The 25,507-nt window shown below is 37.4% G+C and overlaps 2 protein-coding genes across 2 annotated transcripts in view; one reads left to right on the top strand and one right to left on the bottom strand.

Moving 5' to 3' along the window:
• The window catches only part of Dscam3 (Down syndrome cell adhesion molecule 3), a 138,252-nt gene that overhangs the window by 45,893 nt on the left and 66,852 nt on the right, over positions 1 to 25,507 (top strand). Inside the window, exons 7-8 of the mRNA XM_065221604.1 lie at positions 8,072 to 8,192; positions 11,601 to 11,718. Of these exons, the coding sequence (XP_065077676.1) occupies positions 8,072 to 8,192; positions 11,601 to 11,718 (239 nt within the window). The remainder of the gene's footprint in view (positions 1 to 8,071; positions 8,193 to 11,600; positions 11,719 to 25,507) is intronic.
• LOC135700936 (synembryn-like) lies at positions 5,208 to 7,537 on the bottom strand. The gene is made up of 6 exons (XM_065221605.1): positions 7,520 to 7,537; positions 7,202 to 7,401; positions 7,113 to 7,158; positions 6,704 to 6,972; positions 6,464 to 6,638; positions 5,208 to 6,405 (listed from the first exon to the last, which is right to left on the bottom strand). The coding sequence occupies exons 1-6, from the start codon at positions 7,535 to 7,537 to the stop codon at positions 5,719 to 5,721; spliced, it is 1,395 nt and encodes a 464-aa protein (XP_065077677.1). The 3' UTR covers positions 5,208 to 5,718.

The raw sequence follows: 25,507 nt of genomic DNA, 5'->3' as shown, positions 1-25,507 counted from the left end.
GATAGCTTAAAACTAAATAACTAAAACTAGATCTTATCTAAGTATAAAGGGAATTAATCGTTGCAATTGAGGATTGTAACGATTTTTGCCGGAAATTATTAATTATTTTGTTGGACATTTGTGCTAAAGTCTCAACATTCGAAATTCTATGTACTTCGGTAGTACTGTACCAGGGAGGCAACTTCAAAATCATCTTCAGAATTTTGTTCTGAATCCTTTGAAGTGCTTTTTTCCTGGTAGTGCAACAACTAGACCATATTGGCACAGCGTAAAGCATGGCCGGTCTAAAAACTTGTTTAAATATTAGAAGTTTATTCGTCAGGCAAAGTTTGGATTTCCTGTTTATAAGAGGATACAAACATTTTATATATTTGTTACATTTGGCTTGAATGCCCTCAATGTGATCTTTAAAAGTTAATTTATGGTCAAGTATTAATCCAAGATATTTCACTTGGTTTGACCAGGAAATTGGAACTCCGTTCATAGTGACTATGTGACTACTACTAGGTTTCAAAAAGGAAGCCCTGGGCTTATGTGGAAATATTATAAGTTGAGTTTTGGAAGCGTTGGGAGAAATCTTCCATTTTTGTAAATAAGAAGAGAAAATATCTAAACTTTTCTGAAGTCTGCTGCAAATAACACGAAGACTTCTTCCTTTAGCGGAAATGCCTGTGTCATCAGCGAACAAAGATTTGTGGCAACCCTGAGGCAAATCAGGGAGGTCCGAAGTGAAAATGTTATACAATATAGGCCCAAGAATGCTACCCTGAGGAACTCCTGCTCTAACAGGTAGTCGATTAGATTTGGAATTTTGATAATTTACCTGCAGAGTTCTGTCAGTTAAATAATTTTGAACTAATTTCATAATGTAAAGTGGAAAATTAAACTTTTTCAATTTAGCAATCAAACCTTCATGCCAAACACTGTCGAATGCTTTTTCTATGTCTAGAAGAGCAACTCCAGTTGAGTGGCCTTCAGATTTGTTTGAACGAATTAAATTGGTAACTCTCAAGAGTTGATGAGTAGTTGAATGCCCATGGCGAAATCCAAACTGCTCATCTGCAAAAATTGAGTTCGTATTGATGTGAAGCATCATTCTATTCAAAATTATCTTTTCAAAAAGTTTACTTATTGAAGAAAGCAAACTTATTGGACGGTAGCTAGAAGCTTCAGCTGGATTTTTATCCGGCTTCAAAATTGGAACAACTTTTGCATTTTTCCATTTATCAGGAAAGTATGCCAAATGGAAACATCTGTTAAATAATTTTACCAGGAAAGACAAGGTACTCTCTGGGAGTTTTTTGATGAGGATATAGAAAATTCCATCATCACCTGGAGCTTTCATATTTTGAAATTTTTTAGTTATAGACCTTACTTCGTCCAAATCAGTCCCCCAGGAATCATCAAAAATATTTTCCCGAGAGAAAATATTCCGAAAATCCCGAGCAACCTGATTCTCAATAGGACTAGTAAGACCCAAACTGAAATTATGGGAACTCTCGAATTGCTTAGCAAGTTTCTGAGCTTTTTCCAAATTTGTAATCAAAATTTTACCACCTTCTTTAAGCGCTGGAATTGGCTTTTGAGGTTTTTTCAAAATTTTTGTGAGTTTCCAAAAGGGTTTGGAACTCGGGTCTAATTTAGAAACATTATTTTCAAAAGTTTTGTTCCTCAGGGCAGAGAATCGCTTTTTAATTTGTTTTTGCAAATCCCGCCAGATAACTTTCATGGCAGGATCGCGTGTTCTTTGAAATTGTCTCCTACGGACATTTTTAAGACGGATCAAGAGCTGAAGATCATCGTCTATTATAATTGAATCGAATTTAACCTCGCATTTTGGTACTGAGGCAGCTCTTGCTTCAACTATAGAAGTAGTCAGAGATTCAAGAGCATAATTAATTTCATCTTTGGTTTGCAAAGGAATATTTGGATCGAAGTTATATTCCATAAATGTTCGATATTGCTCCCAATCAGCCCTATGGTAATTGAAAGTAGAGCTGTTGGGATTAGAAATTATTTCTTGAGATATTTCAAAAGTTACTGGAAGGTGATCAGAACCGAAGTCAGCATGGGTAACCAATTGGCTACAAAGTTGACATGAATCAGTTAAGACCAAATCAATAGTTGAGGGATTTCTTGCAGAAGAAAAGCATGTTGGGCTGTTTGGATATTGAATAGTGTAATAACCTGCAGAACAATCATCAAACAGAATATTACCATTGGAATTGCTTTGAGCATTATTCCATGAGCGGTGTTTTGCATTAAAATCACCAATAATGAAGAATTTAGACCTATGACGGGTAAGTTTCTGGAGGTCACCCTTGAGAAAATTCTTTTGCTGGCCTACGCATTGGAATGGCAAATAGGCAGCTATAAACGTAAGTTGTCCAAATTTTGTTTCAACAGAAACTCCCAAAGTTTCAAAAACTTTGGTTTCAAATGAAGAAAGAATTTTATGCTTGATTCGTCTATGAATAATGATGGCAACGCCACCACCGGGTCCATCAAGACGATCATTTCTATAAATCAAGTAATTTGCGTCCTTCTTAACCTTATGGTCAGGTTTAAGGAACGTTTCAGTTATAACGGCAATATGCACGTTATGAACTCTCAAAAAATTAAATAGCTCGTCTTCATTATTTTTAAGCGATCGAGCATTCCAATTTAAAATGTTTAATGCTTTAAAATCCATTACTGAATTTTAAAGTCATGACAATATTATTAGCAAATTTTACTCCAGTTTGAATAGCATCAAACATGGAGTTAGATTTAAGCATATCAGAAATCATGTCAATTAATGAATTCTGTAAAAATTCCATTTTAGGGGCAGTAATGCTTCCTAAGTCAAAATTGTCAAAATTTCCGTTAGAACGTTGGTTAGTATTTTGATTTCTACCCGCTGCAATAGCAGCATAGGTAGCTCCATTAACTCGCTGAACATTGTTAGCAGCGAGGGGAGTAGGTACAGATGAAACATTTGAAGCAGGGGTGATATTTGTACCTACGGGTACGAATGTAGAATTTGTTCCTCGCTGACCGTTGTTAACAGCAGAGGAATTTGTACCTGGTCGGAAACGTGGAGCGTTTCCTACCTGTCGGTTAGAACGAGATTGTAGGATCGCTTTGCGAGTCTTACATTCCCAAAAATTGGATTTGTGGTTTTCACCACAATTTGAACATTTAAATTTCTTAGGATCTTCCTTCACAGGACAGTCGTCCTTTGCGTGAGAGGAATCACCACTGCACTGAGTGAGGTTTTGGAAATTTCCTCCAGTCTTCCTGAAGTGTTCCCACTTCACTCGGACATGGAGCATAAGGCTAGCTTTTTCTAAGGCCTTAAGGTTGTTTAGTTCACTAGACTTGAAGTGAACTAAATAAAAATCATTAGAAATCCCGTTGCGCGAATCGCCAGGACGGGATTTCATTTTCATTTTGATTACTTGGAGTGGCACAACTCCAAGTAATTTTGCCAGTTCATCTTTGATCTGATCCAGGGATTCACCACTGGGCAGTCCTTTCATGACAACCTTGAACACACGTTCAGTTTTGGTGTCGTAAGTAAAAAATTTGTGCTTCTTCTCAGTAAGATACTTGAGAAGACATTTAAATCCGTCCAAGGTTTCAGCCAATACACGGCATTCACCCCGACGTCCAATTTGTAGTGAAAACTTAACTTTCACGAAATTCAAAAGTTCCATGCGAAGAGCATGGAAATCGGTAGGGGTTATCACAATAGGGGGAATCTTTTCCTTCTTGGCATTAAGCCGGGAAAGTTTACTAGAATTTTTCTTGGATGATGGATCATTCTCATCATCCGTGAGCAAATCAAATTGATTACTCAAATTAATTTCTTCAGAAGGGGGGTCAAGAGTTTGCCCCTTTCTTTTGCGTTTAGGCGCCATGGCGGCAGTAAATTTTTTATCCAAATCGACTTCCAAGCAGATTACTATAAGAATCTGAAGGATCGAAGAGGAATTTTCCAAATCGATATCCAAGAAGGATTACCTCGGGTAGGGTCCAAACAAGGATCGAAGAGGAATAAGAGGAGTTGAACAAAGTAGAAAATTTTTACAGGTTGAGCACTGAAAAGTGCGATTATGCGATTATCCAAATCGACTTCCAAGCAGATTACTATAAGAATCTGAAGGATCGAAGAGGAATTTTCCAAATCGATATCCAAGAAGGATTACCTCGGGTAGGGTCCAAACAAGGATCGAAGAGGAATAAGAGTTGAACAAGGTAGAAATTTTACAGGTTGAGCACTGAAAAGTGCTGTTTAAATTTGTTGTAGCTTTAGGTAGTAGTAACACTTCCTTAAGCAAAAAGCAAATAGATCCGCACGGCAAGAGAGCACGATGCGGACTGATTCTGAAGACGGTTGATTATTTCGTTCGAGTATGGCAGTGTAAAATTTAAACAGAAGTTGAAAATTGAGCGAAGGGTCAATAATGCGACACTACATGAGGAGATTTTGAGGTGTTTACTCAAATCAATAGACAAAAGAGTGTGCGTTTGACTTGCTCATATTGTGTGCAGCTGTGGAATATTTTTAGCGACGTTGTTACATCGACGTTGAGCTATTTCCCACGCATGTTTTACCGGAACGTAGGAAACACTACTTCTAGATATCAAACTGAACAGTGTATTAGGTCCTAAGGAACATTGATTGAAACTCTACATGAACTCTCTGACGTCAGATGGCGACTTGAGTATGTAACAGACAGGATAGAACCATGGACCCAAAGGGTAAGGACCTCCTTCACGCGATTTTTTTTTTGGTTCACCTAGCTGTTTTTTTTTAGTGTACCTGGTGCACCCGGTACTAGAGCAAAAGACAGCAATTTGTACCAGAACAGGTGTCAAAAGTGACACAGACAGCACAACTGCCAGCAAAAGCGTCAGCAAAAAAAAAAGCGCGGTCCCCGCTGCCGTGGTAGTCAGATTGAGGTGTGTCATATCCGCGCCATCCGTTCAATCGTGAGCGAGTGCAGTTTATAATCGATCGTTATCTCAATTCATTCTTGGAGGATCATAAGTACAACCCACGACGTGCCAAGCGATTGGCGGAAAATCTCAGCATCGAACTCCGAGATATGCACCCCTATTTTGTATTTCGTTTCGAACGAAATTCTCATACCAAAAATATTTTTTTTGTATGAGAATTTCGTTCGAAACGAAACACAGAATAGGGGTGATGGTCAAACGGTGTAGCTTTGAGCGGTATCGAGTGGTTGCCATGGTGACCGTGGGAGATAAGAATTCCCAGGACTTCAAATCGTCCATGCGTTTCGTGTGGGATGCCGAAAAGGATGGATACGTGAACTTTGTATACGAAGCACCGACCTATTTTGTAATCGCAACCGTACTTGCAGTGTATTACGAGTAGATGTTGTAGTGGATAGAACAATAAAATTGATAGTCATATTTTCTTAGAGACGCTTCGGGCGAATTCGAGAAACCAACTCCACCACAGTTTATCCAGTAGATTCAGTAGGGAGGGGGCAATTGCAACAACATGCTGCCACCGTTACAGTTTTCTGATTGAGATCGGTTTAAAAATAATTAATGTGAAATCTAAAAATCCTGTATAAAAAAAATTCAAACAAAAAAATCCGAACAAGGGCGATTTCTTTCGCAATGATGACACTCAGGAGAATTTCAACACCTAAAAGCATCTATTTTCCTCGCTCAGAACAATAGACAATAAATAAAACTGAACTATATACTGACTGCTCTACCCAGCAAACCACGATTCGCAAACAGACCGGCCGCATTGCCATAGCCCGTGTATTTGATCATCCGACCGACGTTTTCCTTGCACAGGACGAAGAGCAATTCCGCGGACAAGTCGGCAATTTGAGTGATCGGGCTCGTTAGCAGCGAGCAAAAGTAGTTGCGTAGCTCCGTGCCGACTTCCGGTCGTTCTTTGACGTTCTTCAGAGGAGGAAGCACTTTCGATCGAACGTAACGCCGGTTAAGGGCCGTCGCTCGAATCGTCTTGATCAGGACCGTCAGAATAGGCGACAACAGTTCGTACTGATCGGACTTCTTTTCTGATTTTTGGAAAACCCGTCTCAGAAACTCCACCAGTACGTGCAGGACGTAAACGTTCTTTCCTTCGAATGGCACAACGGTTTTGGAATCCAGATCTTCCGGGTTCAACGGTGAGACAAGCTCGCTATAACAGCTGACCGGAACACTGGTTAGGAGATTGACAATGTTCGATTGGAGAGAAATGATCTTATCTCGATTCAGGGTGCGATAGAAGAACAGATCGTGAACGACTACTGCTAAACGATGGAATTGATTGGCTTCTTCTTCCTCCGGAACGGCATTCAAGGGTGTGCGAACGGTTAAATTGAACAGAACCTTCAGCACTTCATTAATCAACTCGAGATCTTTGTCCTAAAACAAATCATTCAGATCAGCTTTACCCGCAAAAACAATTAATACAAAGACTTACACTAAACTCCTTCGCTTCGGCTGCCTGTCCCATGAACAGATCCAACGTTTCCACCAGGTACACCAATCCATGCAGTTCCTCTCGAACCTTCGCTCGAATATCACAGTTGATTGCCGTTAGTAGGAACAGCAACTTCATATCAAAGTATCTAATATCATAGCAAACATTTCCGTCCCTGAAAAATATCAACTTCATTTTTGACTTTGTCCACCCAAACACCCTCAGCATCCCCCTTCCTACTTGTAAGTTTTGATCCTCCGCATAATGCCCTCGGTGGAAGAATTGTTCAGACACAGCTCCTGGCACTTGCTGCTCTGGAAAATCAAATTGCTCAAGCACTTCAACGCTTCCACCTGGACCTCTTCGCTCGCTCGGCACTGGCAGCTTTCGCCACCGATCCCTGCCAAACCGAGCAAACAAGCCAGCTGCTGCTCCCGGACCGTCTCGTTCAGGTAGGTCTTGTCGCGACTGAGCAGCTTGATCGCCACCAGACAGTCCTCCCGGTGCTTCTAGTTTTGTGCTTCTTTTTCAGGTATTCTTCGATAGCTACTAGATAGAATTTCTCCGTTGTTCCACCAACCTAAAGCTTCAGTCCTTCGCATATTTTCTTATAGATACCCCCAGCAGTGCTGATTGATGTGCAGTTTACGTAAACCATGTTAAGTTTGCTAGCCAGCTTTTGGTCACTTATAATCCTGGTGAGAGTAGCTGTTTTTCCCGCAAAACACAACTACTTACCTTATGTACAAACTGCCGGAACCATTTTCCGATAAAATGTCTTCAATATACTTTGCCAGATCTTCAGTTTCACGTTCCCGTTCCGGAAGGCATCCAATAGCCGATACACTTATTTCTTCCGCGTCATTCGTTGTCACTTGCCGCCGTCCGTTAGTTGCTTTGGCTCGTTTCGGCGGTGAAGCCTCCGGAATATCGTTGTTCTTCTTGTTAGGTTAAAACAAAACTTCAGCTATTGTTGGTAAGCAAACCGACAGCATTGTTGACAGCATTCCCCCATGCACTCAAAAATATAACTACCCACAAATATAAAAAACCTACTACTGCGTGCACTTCCATTCTATTCCTTCTACGCTATTGGTCCTGACCTTTGGGTCCATGATAGAACTGTTTCCGCACATCGGAGGTACATGAGCAAATCGGCGATCATTCCTTTTGCCAGTGGTGGCATCCCTCACCACCAACGGGTGAGTTTGGTAAAGGAAATGCTCGATCCGATTCGTACCTTCCTCAAAATTGTCCAATGCTCGTTTTCTACTTTCTACATTCAATTTTCACACAGCCGTACTATAACGGAACTATAAATTCTATACTTTGATCGCCTCATCTATTATATAAAATGTTCACTTTAAGTCTGACATTGTCGTTAAGCATCTCCAACTAAGAATCCATGTGTGGAGATTTGCCATAGTGAGCTGTTGCCGTCCCATGTATTTTCAGTGTTAATTAAGTTGAATACATAAGCAGAAAGTCAAGAACACTATCGATACTACATACAAAATTGACGAATAAAACAGAATTGAGTGTATGTAGTTTATTGACATTGAATTTAATTTTATATCTTCCTATCATCCCTTTTTTGAACCCGATAAGACTACATTGCTGATTCTGCTCCCGTTAGTACACAGCGGCCTGTGACTGAAATAACAGCTGATGTGGGCCACAACATTCAGCTACCATGTAATGTACAAGGCAACCCTCAACCAGTATTCACGTAAGTATAAATACTGATTCTTCTTTCATGATGCAGCGCGATAGTTTAGGATAGTAGAAAAGCCCGCTAGTAAAAGTTTGGACGTGTGCCAAAAGCTGTGTCAGTCTGATGACATTCGTCCATGCACACTTAGATTACTTTGCCGAGATGGACACTACCGAGCAGCTCGGCATTTTATTTTGCTGGATCTCAGTGAAAAACTTGCCGAGATCTCAGCTAACAAACATACATTTTGCTGAATCTTGGTAAGTGTTTCACTGAGATCTAGCAAAATAAAATGCCGAGCTACTCGGTGGTGCCCATCTCCAGGGTTACTTTCACTCACCCGCTATAAAAAAAATCTTTTTCGGAATTATGAAAACATTAGATGTTATAATGATAATTAGTACTGTTATGTTACAAGAAAAGGTCATACACATACTTCAAGTTTGACACATAAACCTGTCAATATGGCTTTCAGTATGTCAGAATCAGCGAGCGCCAACAAGTGAGTGCAAGCAACCCTGCCCATCTCGGCAAAAAATCTAAGTGTACGCATAGTGCACCGAACATACCATGACCAGGTCTGTGCTTCGCACTTTTATTAGCGTTTTTGATGAGTCAAATTTATTTGTAACGGGTGTCCACTAAAAAATGATACTGAAAAGAATGGGTCGGTAAAAAACACTAGTGAAGTTTAGTTGAAACTGATTTCGTTCATGAGCTTAGTGACATACGGTCCATGATCCATGAGCTTAGTCGTGATATTGAAACATGACCGTTGGACGGTTGCCGCATCGATTTTCGGGATGCAGCTTTTGATCCTGTTGGTGAGTTGCTTGATGTTCTTGGTCTTCCAATTATCCTTGTGTACACCATGGAGCTCAATAGAGCATGGATGCCAGGATACAGTATACGGTGAATACCGGAACATTTTCCCTCTTAAAATGGTCCACCGTGTACTTTTTTTTCACGATCTTCGTTCGCTTGAAAGAATTGCACAATGTGCGTGCGCAGTTCTTCCGGTTTCTACGGCATGCTAAACACAACTGAACATGTTAGACTGAAATAAAGTGTGTGACAATTTTATGGAAGGTGTAAGGATTCATTCACCTAAGGTGACATTTCTTTGCGAACGTTTTTGTTCTATTAGAAAAGTATTGGAATCATTCTCATTTTTAAGTGGACATCAGTTAAAGGATAATAATAACAATGAAAATATATATATATATTTCATAGCTTAGTTATTGACGAATAAAGTGCAGCTTGTGATTAAATAACAAGTTTTGCCCCCAAGTTCACATCAGAAATGTTTTGTATCTTCACAAAATGTTCACACCGTTTTCAGCATATTGGTTTCATTGCTACAACTTTGAGTAGCGGCTACGTATTATGGGGTGATGTATCGAATGATTGACATCTGTTTGTGATTGACGTGTGAACAAATAATAAAAACAAATATGAACAAATAATGTTTAATGTTTTTAATGGTCCAATATTTTCACGAAAGTGTAAAAATCAAAGCAAAGCACTATAATCAACGATAAATTGGATGCTAGCACAGAACAGAAGTGGAAGTGTGAACGAATCAGTATATCAAATAGTGGAAGAACAGTTTTGTTTACCAAGCAGTTCTTGTGGATGCGCTTCACACGGGTTCTTTTATGGACACTCACGCCATCAAACCATGCTGCCCATATAAACTGCAGGCAAAGCTTGCCTTCTACCGCTAGGTGCGCTAGTGATCACAAAAATAATATAGACCATTTTTGGATCCGAAGTTCCACTTCTGTTCTGTGATGCTAGTCTAGTATAAGGCTGTCCTAAAAAAAGCTAGACACACACACTAAGAGTTGCGACCTATCACAATCACCATCATCAAACAGCTGATGGTAGTAACGCTTTGTACATTCCTATCAATGTGGTCGTCGAAGCTCTCTCCATGACCATCCATCAAGTTGACGAAAGAAGTAAAAAGCAACTGGTGAATCTAGTCTTCTGTTGTGATCCATCACCGATCTGGTCATTCCTGACAATCACGACACTCATCTGTGATCGTTTTGATGCAGTTGCTGCTTTGCTTGCTTATGTGAGTGTGTTGGTGAGTGAGCCCAACAGCTTCCGTTTAATGTTGCCTGTTGTCTGCTTTGTTTGTAACTCACACACTCGCGCCTGCCGAGACGAACTTGGAATGCGAAGGCATTGTTTTCATTTTCTTCTGTCGTTTCGCTTTTTCTCATGATCGTACTGCAGAAGTCTTCACTGTTTTCGTTGTGCTTTTCATTATCAGCAGCGAGTGTAACGATTTGCTTGTGAGCAGCGACCATTACTGGTGATTGTTGTTTGCCATGGCTCTAACTCTCACTGCGTGACAAAACGATCTGTAAGCGATAGTCGGTTGATGCGAAGACGAGTGTCATGATATTTTGCATCACTGCACACACTACATAGCTAAAAATGTTTAAAATAATTCCAATACACATTAGTCCATCATTTAAAAAAAAATCAACTTAATGGAATGACATGGATTCAAGCGTTAGTGATGAATCAATAAATAATAAAATAAATTAACAACTAATCTTTAACACTTATCATGAGATTTAGACAATATGAGAGACTGGACGCACCTGATTTCCTGAGACACTTGATCGGGGGTGTTTTACTCGAAATCCAGAGCAGTTTTTTCAGGTTAGTTTCCACAAAGTTCATATAGACCGAAGATAATGTTATGGTAACATTTGCGTCAGATTGTGGAACTTATACATTTTTGAGAGCAGTTCGTATGTTTTCACTCCTCTGGACGTTTTTTTTTTATCCAGCATGGATAGTCAACCAAAAGATTTGAAAATTTCACTTTTCAATGCTGTGAATAATTACAATCAATTACTATTAAATTTCAGAGGCTTGAAGCAACCACAATGCATGACATCAAAGAGGGATGAAGTCTCCTCAAAATTTTCAAAATGCGTGTCATCGACATAAAAAAGAAGTATTTGATGAAGATAATTTAGTCTCTTAAAAGTTGATGATAAGACAGTATGGCCACAAACGCCACACTTGCTTTGTGGTTCGGCTAATCATTAAGCATTCAAGCCCTGATTCAAGCGCAAGGATATTAATTTAAATGCATATTTGTGTATCCATTCGTTGAGTTATTATTATAACGTTTCGGTCAATACCTGTCGTGTGATATCACGTTGGTGCTTTTTATCTATTTGTTTAGGAAATGTTTTAATTTAATAAGTTACTAAAAACGAAAGAAAAAAAATACAACGTGACGACAAAATCACCCATTCGTTCATTTCGTCATTAAGCACTTTTCAACAATGATAGACCACGTATTGATTATTTCTTCATTATGCACGTTGTTTATTTTTCCTTGTCATCCAACTATCATATCAACTACCTGATCTAATCTGCACATTTCAGATGGTTTCGCATATCCGATTCTGATTCACTATATACAGTCCCATCATCTCAACGAATTACACCGTCGCAGTCATTATTATTCATATGGAAAACCGATGTAATGGATGGAGGAAGATGGGTAATTACATATATAATTATATAAATATACGTGTTCGATGGATTGCACCGGAATGTATATGTGTTGCACTATTGGTGGATTCGTGAAAAGTTGAATGCAGATTCTGTTGAGCACCAAAACTTCTGACACTGAAAAATAATACCTATCTGACAGCAATGGCGTAGAAAGGTTCCCCCCCCCCTACCCCCCTCTGTCTACGCCTATGTCAGATAGTGTTTGTTGCTATGCATGGTCGATTGCATGCGCTCTATTTAAAAATTAACATAGCTTAAAGTAGTAGGGTTAATGTATCTAATGTTGGCTTAGGTGTCCCTAATATTGAGCCCATACACAATTTTAAAAGAACACATTTTTTTAGACAACTAGCAACTATAAACATCCATTTGTATTGATGCAATGTTCTACGAAAAATTTAAGAACAGGTGAGTTTTATTGGTGGGCCCAATCTTTAGTTCCATAGGCCAATATTAGAGCCATTTCTCCTATATTGTATATTTTATAATATTATACATAATAGACACGGGGGCAACAATAAAACATTTCGTCGTAGCAGATACAGGGGAACTTAATTCCAGTCAACCACATATAGATGCACCTTAGCTCATATGGTTTTGATATTTTTGGGCAATCTGACACTTTTGGGCAAACTGACAGCAGTAAAACTAACGAAAGTATGACAGAACAAACCAGTTTACTCTTTCACACTTGCATAGCAGTGCTCAATGCTAGAAAGAGTAGTCTGTTGCAGTCAACCTTACCCCTAAATTAATCAAAAAAGATAAGCGAGAGGAAACATTGCTGATCAGAAATAGTTGAAATATATACAAAAAAGATGAATAAGAACGAAATGACGCTGATGACATGATAGTTATTTGATAGTTTTTCAATTACGCGAATGTTGTTCTACCGCTCATGCTGTGTGAGAGAGGTGATGGTGGACCATGAGTGTACGAAAATAAAAAGACTTTAACCCACTACAACGAAGCCAATGTAGTAGAAAGCAATCACCGTTTGTCAACATCGCCGTAGAGTTTTTGATCTAATTTCCGTCCTACTAAGCACATCCCACGCTTTACTTCTCTTTATTGAACGGGTTTTAACAATTAATGAAACATTTCTACCAAAGATGACTTCTAAATGTATTCCCCTTTCCATAAAAACCATTCAATCTTTATCTAATTGTTTAAGATATTGTTAAAAATCTAACACTGCTTCTTGATTCCAAATGCGTCCTACAAGTTTCAATTCCGTCCAAATGCATTGAAACGCCATTGGATTTTCTTCGTCCTACGGATGAAGGTAGAAAAAGCGAGTTCGCCAGGAGCGTTTCTTTTGATTTGAGAACAATGAGTGTAAATATGCACACAATACGCTCTAATAGACTTTGTGTTGTAGCTTGTGAACTAATGCATCGGTACAACCGTATTACTGATTTGTGCACGGTGAAATCATTGATTATACTCATGTTTTCCGCTCGATAGAACGGAAATGGACGATTACGACGAAGTAACACTATACCATACATAATAAAAAATATTTAATATGGTCGACCCTCAGGGTTGCCACAAATCTTTGTTCAAAGCTATATTCCATAAATGTTCGATATTTCTCCCAATCAGCTCTATGGTAATTGAAAGCATGCTTGGCATGCACAGTTGTACACACCAACTGCTCATTTGGTAAACAATTTTCACTCAGATGTTGAAATTTATTTTTCTTTAAGATTAGGCTCATAGTTTACTATGGATATGCGAAGATTGGGTAAAGCTTAAAAATTTGAATCAACACTAATCAATTTAGCACTTAAATTCCGAGATGTGTTGTGAGCATTTCTCACCTCATTTTTACAACGCAAAAACAAATACAGTTTACTACTTGCATTAAAATCTACTTTTGTTTACATATCTATAACAAGCTTACACTCTATTCTATCTACTACTTCAAAATGAACTGTGTTCCGTTAACTGTGTGCAAAGTTATTAGCAAATGAGCAGTTCGTGACCAAAACTGTGTATGCCAAGCAAGATTGGATATTTCAAAAGTTACTGGAAGGTGATCAGAACCGATCTGGGGGCTCACCCTCCAAATAATAGCTAAGGGTGTAACAAACAAACTTTTGTATGGTGGCAACTCTGAGAATTGTTGTTTAGAGGTCGACCCGACGAGATTTTTGAAAAAAAGTTAATTTTTCATAGCTATTATCCAATAAATATTTTTAGTTTTTTAAATTTCAGTGAAACCTCACCCAGATTCCCAAGGGTCAAAACTATAAGAAAAAAATTACTACGGCATGTTCTGGGTCCAATTTTTTAGTTACAGTTTTTCAAATTCTCTAAAATGATGTCATTGCATTCAATCATCAAAAGTGGGTATCAAACATAGCGCTATTATCAATCAAATGCATCAATTGAACCAATAGAATCGATTTTCTGAGAATTGATTAAAAATTGTCCATTACTATTGTGTAGAAATAACCACTACAAGAGGGCCAAAGTAGTTTACACTTAGGGTAGAGAACTACTTCGGCCTAATCGCCCATTTTTAGCCTATCGAACAAAAAACATCAAATAAATCCATGATTTCAGAGTTAGCAAGTCTATTATGCGTTTGGTACGATACTTTAGTTAATAAGCTACCGAACGCAGTCAATGAGAACGCGTGATACGAAGGTTTGCACCCATTATTCCCAAAAACAAAATCAGCGCTCCGAACGAATCAATTTTTATCTTCATCCGACAGGCCGAAGTGAATTCATTGGCGTTTCAATGCGTTAGGCCGAGTTTAGAATCCGTAGGCCGAGTTTGGCGTCAAGAAGCAATGTTAGACTTTTGGCAATATATCAACGATTGGTTTCTCTTTATCAAATCTTACGGTAGATACGGAAAGGTAAATAAATTTGGAAGCCATCAGTAATAATAACATTCCGTTTGGTGCTAAACTGCGCTAGATTAAGAAAGATTAATTGCGGGTTGTGCTTAATGCGGGTTGTGCGGGTTGTGCCGGAAATGGGATAGTTAACCCTACTTGTGTTCAATTCGTATGGAATTTACAATCTGCTTTCTACCCAAAAGTAAGCTAGTTGTACCCAAAAGTAGGTGAAAAGGATTATACACAACGTAATTACACTCAAAGTCAAAAGTAGGTAAATGTGAACTGGCCGCTGGATTCTTTTCTTATCGTATAATTGGCCTAAGATTGGGCCCATCGTTAAAAATCTGCTATTTAAGCGGCTTTTAAGGTGCACCACCTAAAACATAATAGAAATAATGCATAGTAGGGGAAATGGCTCTTATGTTGGCCTATGGATGTAAGAGTAAGCCCATCGCTTAAAATCTGCTATTTATCAATTTTATCATATCGTCATTGGGACGGTATTAATGGTTATTTTTGGTCGCTATTGAAAATTTAGTCGATTGCTGAATGTATGTATGGGTCCAAATTAGGGGCATTTAGGCCGACATTACATCCATTTTCCCTATATGTTTTTGTTTCTTTTTACATCATCCTTTTGCCTCCTTTTCATATCAGCTGATGACTTCGACTAGTGCAACTAGAACCACACGTATGTTTTCTATAGAAGATTTGTAGCTTCATAAATTCCATTTTTTTTTTCTGGAAAAACAAAATAAGAAATTGTTTTAAACAACTATTAGTGATGGTTTCCAAATTAAAACAGTTTAAGCACCTTCAAAAGCAATAAAATCAAGGTAAACAAAACAGTTTCAGGACAGCCAGTGTTGCCGTATCACCTTTTGATATACCGGAGAGATTTTAGAGATCGTAGAATTCTCTGCATCTTTCTTAAGTAAGTGTTCAACTAGCAATCCTTCCCATTCTCAACTGTTGCAAGGACGTGGCCAGGACAATTCTCGATTATTGGAGATGGTAAAACTACCGACTAAGAAGGCCGAGATCAATTCCAGCGCAGCTTATGCTTAGTAGGACGGAAATTAGATAAAAAAAACCCTAACAATTTTAATAATTTACCTAAAGCTTATGTTCATTGATTTTTATCTATGTCCAGTTTGAAAATTTCATAAATTTAGCATTTATAATAAGCTTTTGATTTAAAATTTAAAATGAAAGAAATAATGTTTTGCGCAAAAATGTGAAACATTTTGTTTAAAAAAATTGCCAAAAGTTGTTGTTCCATAATTTTGTCTATTGTCAGTGTCCAGTTTAAAATGTTTACAAATTTAGCATTTATTATAAGCTTTTGAATGAAAATTTAATCTCTCTACAAGTAACCAAATATTGAAAAGGGACACTATTTGTTATTTATGTTTTTAACACATATTATGTTTATTTTAGTATTTTATTAATATGTGTGCCAAAATATAAAAGAGTCATTTGACTAATTTGAGACGAGACGATGATCTGTGCGAAACTAGTTTGTAAAATATAAGTGTGCCGAGCCTTACATCGCTCAATTCCCATGTTTGAATTCTATGCTGCTTTGTGTTACGATTTACATACACGTACACGTTATTGCCAACTCCTTTCCGTTCTCTACCAGCTTCAGTACATCAAAAGGTGTCTGATAGAGCAAGGAAAGCGTATTTATATCGAATGATAGGAAATTGCAACATCCATGCACGTTCAAGATAGCCAAGAGCGAGATATATAGGAGAAAATAGATACGCTTTAAATTGCACTGTCGACGGGACAACGATACGGTACGTATACCGCAGAGCATACGCACATACACAAATGTAACATTCACCATCCCCACATGAACACAGTGATACGGGATTTGCATTGCAAATGGATATAATATCAAAACAGTTTCTACATACTTCTTTAGATAATCAACTCTGCCATCAAGTGTAGTATGATGGGGATGCTATGTGTATAGAGATAAATGTGTGTGGTGAAAGGACGCTCATTGAATCAATTCGGGCGGAAATTCTATATAGAATTCGAGAATCATGATCCACTCAAAATTCAATTATTCAATATTTACTTTATTGCAAATTCATTTTTTTAGATTGGGTACAAACTCATTAACCCTATCGCCAACCAGTTTATTGTAATGCGCTCATCATCCAGCTGGTAAAACATTATCAACACGATACGCAGAACACGTGGAACGTAAAAAGAGACTGATGAATTAAGTAAAAAAAAACACACACACAAGCGTGCCATTAACGGCCGTACATTCCTATTTTACGGTGACGGGGGCCTAAACGACGTGAATATTGTTAGCACAGCTGCAAATGCACAGATCAAAGCTAAGGATTACTTTCGACAGTCTGCATTGAGGTCCTTAACAACCAAGCCAAATTTAAAAGAATTTGGATACGATCTGGAGAACTTTAAAGTTTGTTTGAGACAATATTACGAAACTATTCAGTTGCAAACCTGAGACTTACAGAGAATTACATAGTTTATTAGTCAGCCCCTACATGGATCGGACTTCAATACAGATCGAAAGAGCAGTATGAAGCAAGGGATTGTTAAATTAACCCACCACTGCGTTTAATGTCTTAATTGATTTTTTTTTCATAAAATTATCCTTCTTTGGTGCCTCCAAAAATGAATTTTCTTATTTAAAAAAATAAAGACACATATAGTTGAAATAAGTTGATGGTGAGTGAATTTCAAGCAACTTTGTTGAAAAAGTTTTTTTGTATCTCTTACCGTTTTCATTTTAGAGATTTTTTTTTCTGAACTGTTAGGGTGCTCTAGTGTACATTATATGGGAAAACTGGAGATACGTTTTTTCTTTATCTTAAGTTAAACTTATTTAAGTTCACTCACTTTTGCAATTAAATTTGGTAATAACTCCTTCTAAAATAGAGGAAGAAACGATATTTTAAAAGAAAAACGTGTGTATTGTTAAACTACAAAAGTTTTTCTAATACCTTTTTATGTAAAATTGTAAATTAACAGGAAACTGTCAAAAAAGGGTTATGAAATGACAGTCCAAAAAAAATTAGCTTCTTGTAATATAGAAAGTTGTCAGGTAGGTTTGAAAGGAGACCATCATTTGAATACGTCGTGTTCAGCATTTGTTCAAGTTTATGTATGTTATGTTTTTTTTTCTTATCTAAGTGTTCTTATTCCTTATTAATTTATCAATTTATTTAATTAAAATTGAAAATAATACTAATCTAATCCGCCCGCAGATATTTCGCATTATATGGTAATTCTAAAGTAGATTGATTTGGTGAAGCTCTATTTCTAAGGGAAATCAGGGGGTCAAAAGCAACCTCAAAAATACATCTTCAATATTAACAAGCCTATTGAACTTTCGCGCGTGAAATTCTCGAAATATCCTAATCGACTTATTACGCGTTTCCTGCGCTTCTTCGCTGCACATGCTAATTGGTAGTATGGTGTGCTTAATCAATCTCGCTCCTTGAATCAATAATTTATGGACCGTTGGCGACAGCGAATACCATCCATATTTAATAACATATAACCTACGCGTTTCTTCTGTGTAAGAATGGTATGCTTTGTAGTTGATTTGCTTACGGCTGTTCACGATCATCAACATCACATGCATGCGCTCCATTATATCACATCACATTGAATTGCTGGAAAAATTTTCTGGCGGTATTCCCAGCGTTGGTTGGTCCGTTCCACCTCCAGGCAGCGGTTCACCTATCCGAAGCCCAAGCTGATTTCTTATTTCTGTAGCAATATACTTTTCCCTGTCTTTTACTGCGGCGTTAGTTTTATAGACCCGCCAACCTTGCTTCCACAAATTCAACCAGGTTATTCAATGTCCCTTTCAATATTAGGATATCCGCTAAGGCTTTGTATGCAATTTCCAGTTGCAATTGTGCAGACATTTTCACAAATCGAACTAATAACAATAACCTACACCGAACCGAAAAATTACCCAAAATTAAGTTCTTTTCACTCATCTCCCATGTTCCGTTCAATAAGCTAATTATCAGAAAACCGCTTATAGTAGTTTACATTAGACTACGGCAAAAATAATTGCGATAAAAGTAGTTATCAGCTACCATCTCATACCAAAAACAGGACAAGCAACGGTTTTGTAGCCAAGTTATTAACAAAAGAGAAAGCCGACGAAGAGAATCTGTCAATGTTACATTGGACCTAATGCAATGTTCGGGTTGATTTACATTGCGTTGGAAACGCACGTAAAAAAGCATGTTCCATTAATAAGACCGCATTTAATCTGAACACTTGCTCCAACGTCATTCAGCGTATAGAATGAAGAAAACCAAATAGGTATTAGGAAACAGATTGCAGAACATAACGAAAGAAGAACATAAGCTTATTATCGGAACGCTCTTTCGGAGCACTGATAGTGTTATATTATAAATAACCTGAATTCAGACGAGAGAAGAAGGAGAAGAAGAACAAGACGAGAAATAAGGAAAAAAATACACTAAGCAAAGGATTAGAATTTCTAACACATTAAAATTTGCCGTTTGGTTGGTCCTCTGAAAACTATTTGACTGTTTTCGGTTAATTTACAATTTTACATAATAAGGTATATGAAAGACTTTTGTAAGACACACGTTTTTCTTTTAAAATATCGTTTCTTCCTCTATTTTAGAAGGAGATATTACCAAATTTAATTGCAAAAGTGAGTGAACTTAAATAAGTTTAACTTAAGATAAAGAAAAAAAGTATCTCCAGTTTACCCATATAATATACACTAAAGTATGCCCTTTCAAAAAATGGCTAAAAAATGTATGTACGTTTGCCCCATTTTGAGTGGTTGACATTTGAGAAGGGCCTATTTTGTATAGAAAATCTTCAATATCTTTTGATAGTAGAGAGATACAGCTGAAAAACTGATTTTTTTTGGGTGCACCCTAACGCTGTTCAGAAATAATTATCTAAAAGGAAAACGGTAAAAGATGCAAAAAAACTTTTTTCAACAAAGTTGCTTGCAATTACTTTACCAACTTCTTTGAAAAATGTGTGTCTTTATTTTTTTTAAATAAAAAAGTAGGTTTTTGGATTTCAAAAAAATAAAGGATCACCCTAATGTTTGAAGGCACCAAAAGAAGGATAATTTTAAGAAGAAAAACTTCACTGAAAACACCAAACGCCTAAATCCTAAAACAAAAGTTCTATTGACTTTTGTCTTGCCAAATTCCAATCCTGGACCACTGTGCACTGTAATCAATTGTACACTGAACATTAGACTGATGCAAAATTTGAAAATTTCGCTCCACAGTGCTTAAACGGTTCCAAATTGGGTCCTGCTTAGCCTCCCAAAATTAGAACTACTTTAGTAAGAAACTGACTTGGCACAAACCATTTCAAGTTTATATGGGAATTACAATGGGAAAACTTATGTTTTTGTTCATATCTTTCTAACAATTCACCACATCACAGTCATTGTAGAAAATTTTCTCAGCTACAAATTTGTTGAAAACCACTTTTTAATCAAAAGTAAGGAACAAAAGTTATTAATGATTCAAGTCACTGATGTCTTATGATTATGCTCACTCAACTGTTCAGCAGACAACATTGGCGTTTCTGGTGCGAAGAATAGAGCACAAATATCATGGCTACTATGTCACACTGCAGAATACAGTGTTCCCAAAAGAACAGCTGCTTGATCATGCCATAAGATTATCAATCTCTTAAACAATTAATATCAATTTAATTTGACATTTGGCTGGAAAACAATATTGCGCATAGTTGTAGCTTAGAAAATTTTCCGTAAGAATAGTTATTGAAATTTTCGAAAAAGCAATATGGAAAATGGGTAGGAGACAATGAACAAAAAGTTTGGTTTTCCCATTGTAATTTCCATATAAACTTCGAATAGTTTGTGCCAAGTCAGTTTCTTTTCAAATGAGTTTAAATTTTGGGAGGCTAATCAGGACCTGATTTAAAACCGTTTGAGCACTGTGGAGCGAAAATTTCAAATTCTGCCTCAGTCTAGTAGACATCCCAAGTAACACAAATTCATAGAATTATATTCAGTAAACTGCTTTACAACTAAAACCAGTCATACAAAGGTTATATAAACTGTTTTAAAACATGTGTGTCGCTAGGGATATTTTTCAATTAATTCTCTTACGCTTGTTTCGTAAAAATCAATTTCGAGGATAAAACATATTTTCGTAAATTCTACAAATCATTCGTTTTGCCTGTCATCTGGCAAAATTCTAATATGGTAGAGCGCTACCGTCGTAATTGCCCATTTCCGTTCTATCGAGTAGAAATTATCAATAATTTCAGCGTGCACAAATCGACGTTCATTGTCATTGTTTACATATGACTAATTGATTCTTTTGATATGTTACGTTTCAATTCAGTAGTCTTAAAATAAACTTAATACAAACAGTAGTTACGCATACACAGAATAAGAATAGCATCAAAAGTGTTGAAGTTTGTATTAGTCGATCAACGAATTCAAAAATTATCGAACCACTCACGACCGACGACGTTGAAGTATTTTTTTTTCAGAGATGTTATACCTCAGAACATCCCGGCGGTGCCGACTGGGATTGAACCCAGGCCTGCTGGGGTGAGAGGTAATCACGCTTACCACTACACTATCGGCGCCGCAAACGTTGAAGTATTGCTTGCGTTGGGCCAGCGTTCGTCGTGTAATTTTAAGTCCTCCCACACCGAAAAATGTGTGCTCACATATTTTTGCGTACACGCATGAAAAATTATTTGTCAAGAAGTAATATTGTGAGGTTTATGATGGAAAGTTGCAATAATATGACAGCTTCTTTGAGGTGCGTCTTGTGAAACGTAAAATTAAGTTATTTTTAGAATTACGTCATGAAATATTATGTCCGTTTTTCAATTACGTCTCATTTAAGGTTCATTTTAATTTGATGCTTTTTGGAAAATTTAAAAAAACAGCTTTTTTTTCGACGCATTATTTCAGATTGCAAAAAGCTCGCACTATTCGATTCCTTTTGATATTTTACACAAAATGACGTGAGCTTTTTGCAATCTAAAATAATGCGTCGAAAAAACTGCTTTTGAATTTTAAAAAAATGCATCAAAGTAAATTGAACCTTAAAAATCATAATTTTTTGGTGTGTAGCAAATACATTTTTGTACCCTCATTCGAAGAACGAAGAAAAACATGGAAAAAAAACAAGCAAGCTTCCATAGTGTTAGTTTTATGACATGACAATATCTCAATAATTGGTGACTTTATCAAATCCAACGATACGCATGGAAAGGTAAATACATTAAATGTATTTAATGTACATCTCTGATCCAAATTTTGGAAGTCATCTATAGTTTAATCATTGTTGGGTTCATGTCCGATCGAAAAGAGAGGCAATGTGCGAGCTGTGCTTAGTAGGACGGAAATTTGATCCAAACCATATTTCGCCTTATTCGTACAATACACGAACTGAATTTCATATGGACCAGCAAACTGGTGCTCTTCTTAAGTAATACGCTGCCTGTTCATAGTTGTGTTGGTCCTGTTGCTGATGTCGGTAATGTGTTGGGATTAGTGTGTTGTGAAGGTTTCTGTTGCTACTATTGCCGTCCTAGGTACCTATTCATATATTTTTGTTTTAGCGAGTGATGCTGATGGGAATGCTGGTGCGAGAGGCACGCACTAGTCTTTCAATATTATGCAGCCTGCTGATCAAATATTTAAAACCTTGCCATTACTGCATTCATTACTTTAAATACAGTCTTAATTTCATTAAATACTTTAATTACTGAAAAAAAATATTTTAATTACTTTCAGTACATTTAAATTATTTTTAATTACATAAATTATCGTTACTTATTTGTTGATTTCTTTCAATGCTGATAAAAGTATTTAGATTCATATTATTGATGTCATCAAATTGTGACTTTGGCATGACCAGACTCTCCCGGGTAACTAACTCAGTAGCATGAGACCCCTGAACTGTGTCGCAGGGCCGGCATGTTACTGGGTATTCGGAGGGGCTACGCGAACAAAGTATGAAACCAGGAACATTCACATTTTCTAAAACATTTATTTGCCCTTTTCTGTGGCGTGTGGGTGTGGGTTTTCACATATATGTGGAGTGTATGCGAGGGTTTAAAATTTAGTACTCACTGCTGCAGCGGGATCTCCTACGGCGTCGCGACGCTGGCGTTGGCCCACACGGCTGCTCCTGCACTACCGTGTGGCTGGAACCTTGCGGCGTGGGTTGCAGACAGTGTTGTTGCAGCTTTGGGAGAATGGCGGATCTGTGGCGTTCATCAGTCACATACGGCTCAGCAGGCGTTGCTGGCTCGTTTGGCTGGCAGGCGTCTTCCGTCGTTGACGGCATCGGCTGACCTTGGTCGAGCCGAGACGGGACCCTCCTTGATAATTAAGGCCACTGGCCTGAGGGAATTGTCCCTGACGGACGATCGAGGATCATTTACTATTAGGTTCGGAAGCCATCTTGACTTCCGACCGAGCCGTGTAAGACCGTTTTATTTACGGTACGAGCTCCTATTGCAGGGTAATATTTCCATCAGGTTGGCTGATAACAATAATTTAAGCCTATCTACCTGAACGGAGGCAGTCCAACATTCCAGAAACCCCACAAGGGGGGAGGGGGGGGGGTACACTAAATGGCACTGCACTTAAAAATACCGGTCTTTTGCACACGGACGCCTGTTTGTTTGTGGTCAATCTTCCACTGAAAGATGGCCTCTCCAATATCTCCAATCATTATCATTCTCCCTCTTTTCGCACAACCATTTTTGTGCGAGATGTTGTATAATAGTTTTTTTTCCGTTCAGTAACGTTTTTGTTCTTTGCAGCGGCACAAACCCTCTAGCTCTTGTGTGTGTCTATTGTTTTAGGTTTAACAAAACGTGAATTTTCCAAACAACAACAACTCATACAAACGAAAATCCACGGATTGTAACCAACTGGTTATAAAATTATTTAAATTACTACGATGTACTTTAAATATTACACACTCATACCTGAAACTGTGCTAGTAGGGTGGTGGGTATGAGAGTCTCGGAAAGTTTTTGGTTTGACAGCCATCGATGAAGATGAAATCGTAAGTTGATGTTGGAGATCGGATTACAATATAGTGCAGACTTTATATCTGGTGTTAATTCACAATTATTCACAGGGCAAATAACATGCTAGGCTTTATCAAGCGCTTTTGCTACAACTATCAGGACCCATACACAATTAAAACACTATTTATTGCCTATGTGAGGTCAATACTGAATTTTGCAGCATTGTATGGTCTCCTTTTTCAATCACGCACGAAGAAAGATTAGAATCCGTACAAAAACAATTTCTATTATACGATCTTCGTAAATTAGGTTGGACATCATTTCCTCTATGCATCAAAAGAGCGTCGTGAATATGCAATGGTTTCATTTGTAAACGATATCGTTTCGCAGCGCATTGACTCCACTTTTATCAAAGTTAAATTTCCATGCACCTACTCGGCAACTCCGAAATAGAAATTTATTTGCCATAAAACATCATCGTACAAATTATGCAAAATATGGGCCATTAAACCGCATGATGGCCTCTTACAATAAATACTACGAAACCATTGACTTTACAATGTCTCGGCATAAACTAAAGCAATGTTTTTACTCCATAAGGCATAAGGCACTCATAAAAAGAATAGGAATGCTGATACTGCTTAATTTTTATTAAAGACAAAATTATACTTTTAACCTGTCTTCCAAAGCTGACGAAATAAATAAATAAATAAATTTAAGAAAACAAAACTGTATTCGAATATGTACTAGTCTACGTTGGGTGACGAAATAAATAAATAAATGGAGGAAATTTTTCATTCTTCACGGAAGGGAATGGAGGCTGGTTGCTATAACAGATTTGATTGCTTAGTACCCATTGACATTAGTATGCTTTTTCACATCAATTATACGGATGGCTAAAATTATTAGTTTAAATTGTTTGTGGAATTAAAAAGTAATAGTGCGATCGTACGAAAACCCTTCGTACATGCAACGATAACCAGAAAGACAGTTTATAGTTTAACCGAAATTATCGTTGCTCTTTGTATTATTTTCGTACAATACAGGCACAATCTTTATTAAGTATACGAAGGCTACGTATTTATATTATGAGTCATTCGTTCCCAATACGAAATAAAATCAATAGCGACATCCTTGGCCATTATATCTAAATTAGCTTAATAAAAAAATACTATTTCGTATCAGAAAACAAAGAATGGATTCGTGGATCAAACGAACGATTTCATTGGTTATACACAATTTATTTTCAGTGCATGAAAATAGTAAAATAGTAAACAGTGGATTCATAATTTTCTTATACTCATGTGTCTAACTGATCACATTGGCGTAGCAAATGGGTGTGCCTAGATTGCCTGGCCTCCTCAAGATTGATCCAGGGGATTTTTTTTTGTGATTTTAATACCGACAATTTAAATTATATTAATTTTTATAAAAATATGGAGGGGGGCCTGGGGGGAGCTTGGCTTCTAGGCAGCACCCTCATTAGCTACGCTAATGCCAGTAATTTGTGTTTTGCTTCTCAGTATCTTGTATGTTTTTTTCCAAACAATTAAAAAATACTAGACTTAAAGTCGATTAACCGTCCAAAGTAAACTTCGGCGCTCTCAGGATATAAGAATCAGTTGCTCGTAAGAATATTTGAGAGTGGAATCAGGGTGTTAGAGATTAATCACATTAAAGCACACCACTTATTTGTTGAATACGTCACATGGTTTTCTGTGCAGTATTTATATATGACTATGATGTTTACAGATCATGGTGAAATGTTAATCATTGAGTGATATAAAATTATGCTATGCTATTCAGTATAAGAAAAAGTGTAATAATACATGTTTTAAATATTTGCATATGGTTTCAGGCGATACCT

The sequence above is a fragment of the Ochlerotatus camptorhynchus genome, unplaced genomic scaffold (assembly GCF_037179485.1).
Source record: "Ochlerotatus camptorhynchus isolate MF236.1 unplaced genomic scaffold, CSIRO-AGI_Acam_v1.1 ptg000145l, whole genome shotgun sequence".
NCBI classification, from domain to species: domain Eukaryota; kingdom Metazoa; phylum Arthropoda; class Insecta; order Diptera; family Culicidae; genus Ochlerotatus; species Ochlerotatus camptorhynchus.
Note: the sequence above shows the minus strand (reverse complement) of the source record. Positions and strands in the feature narration are given on the sequence as shown.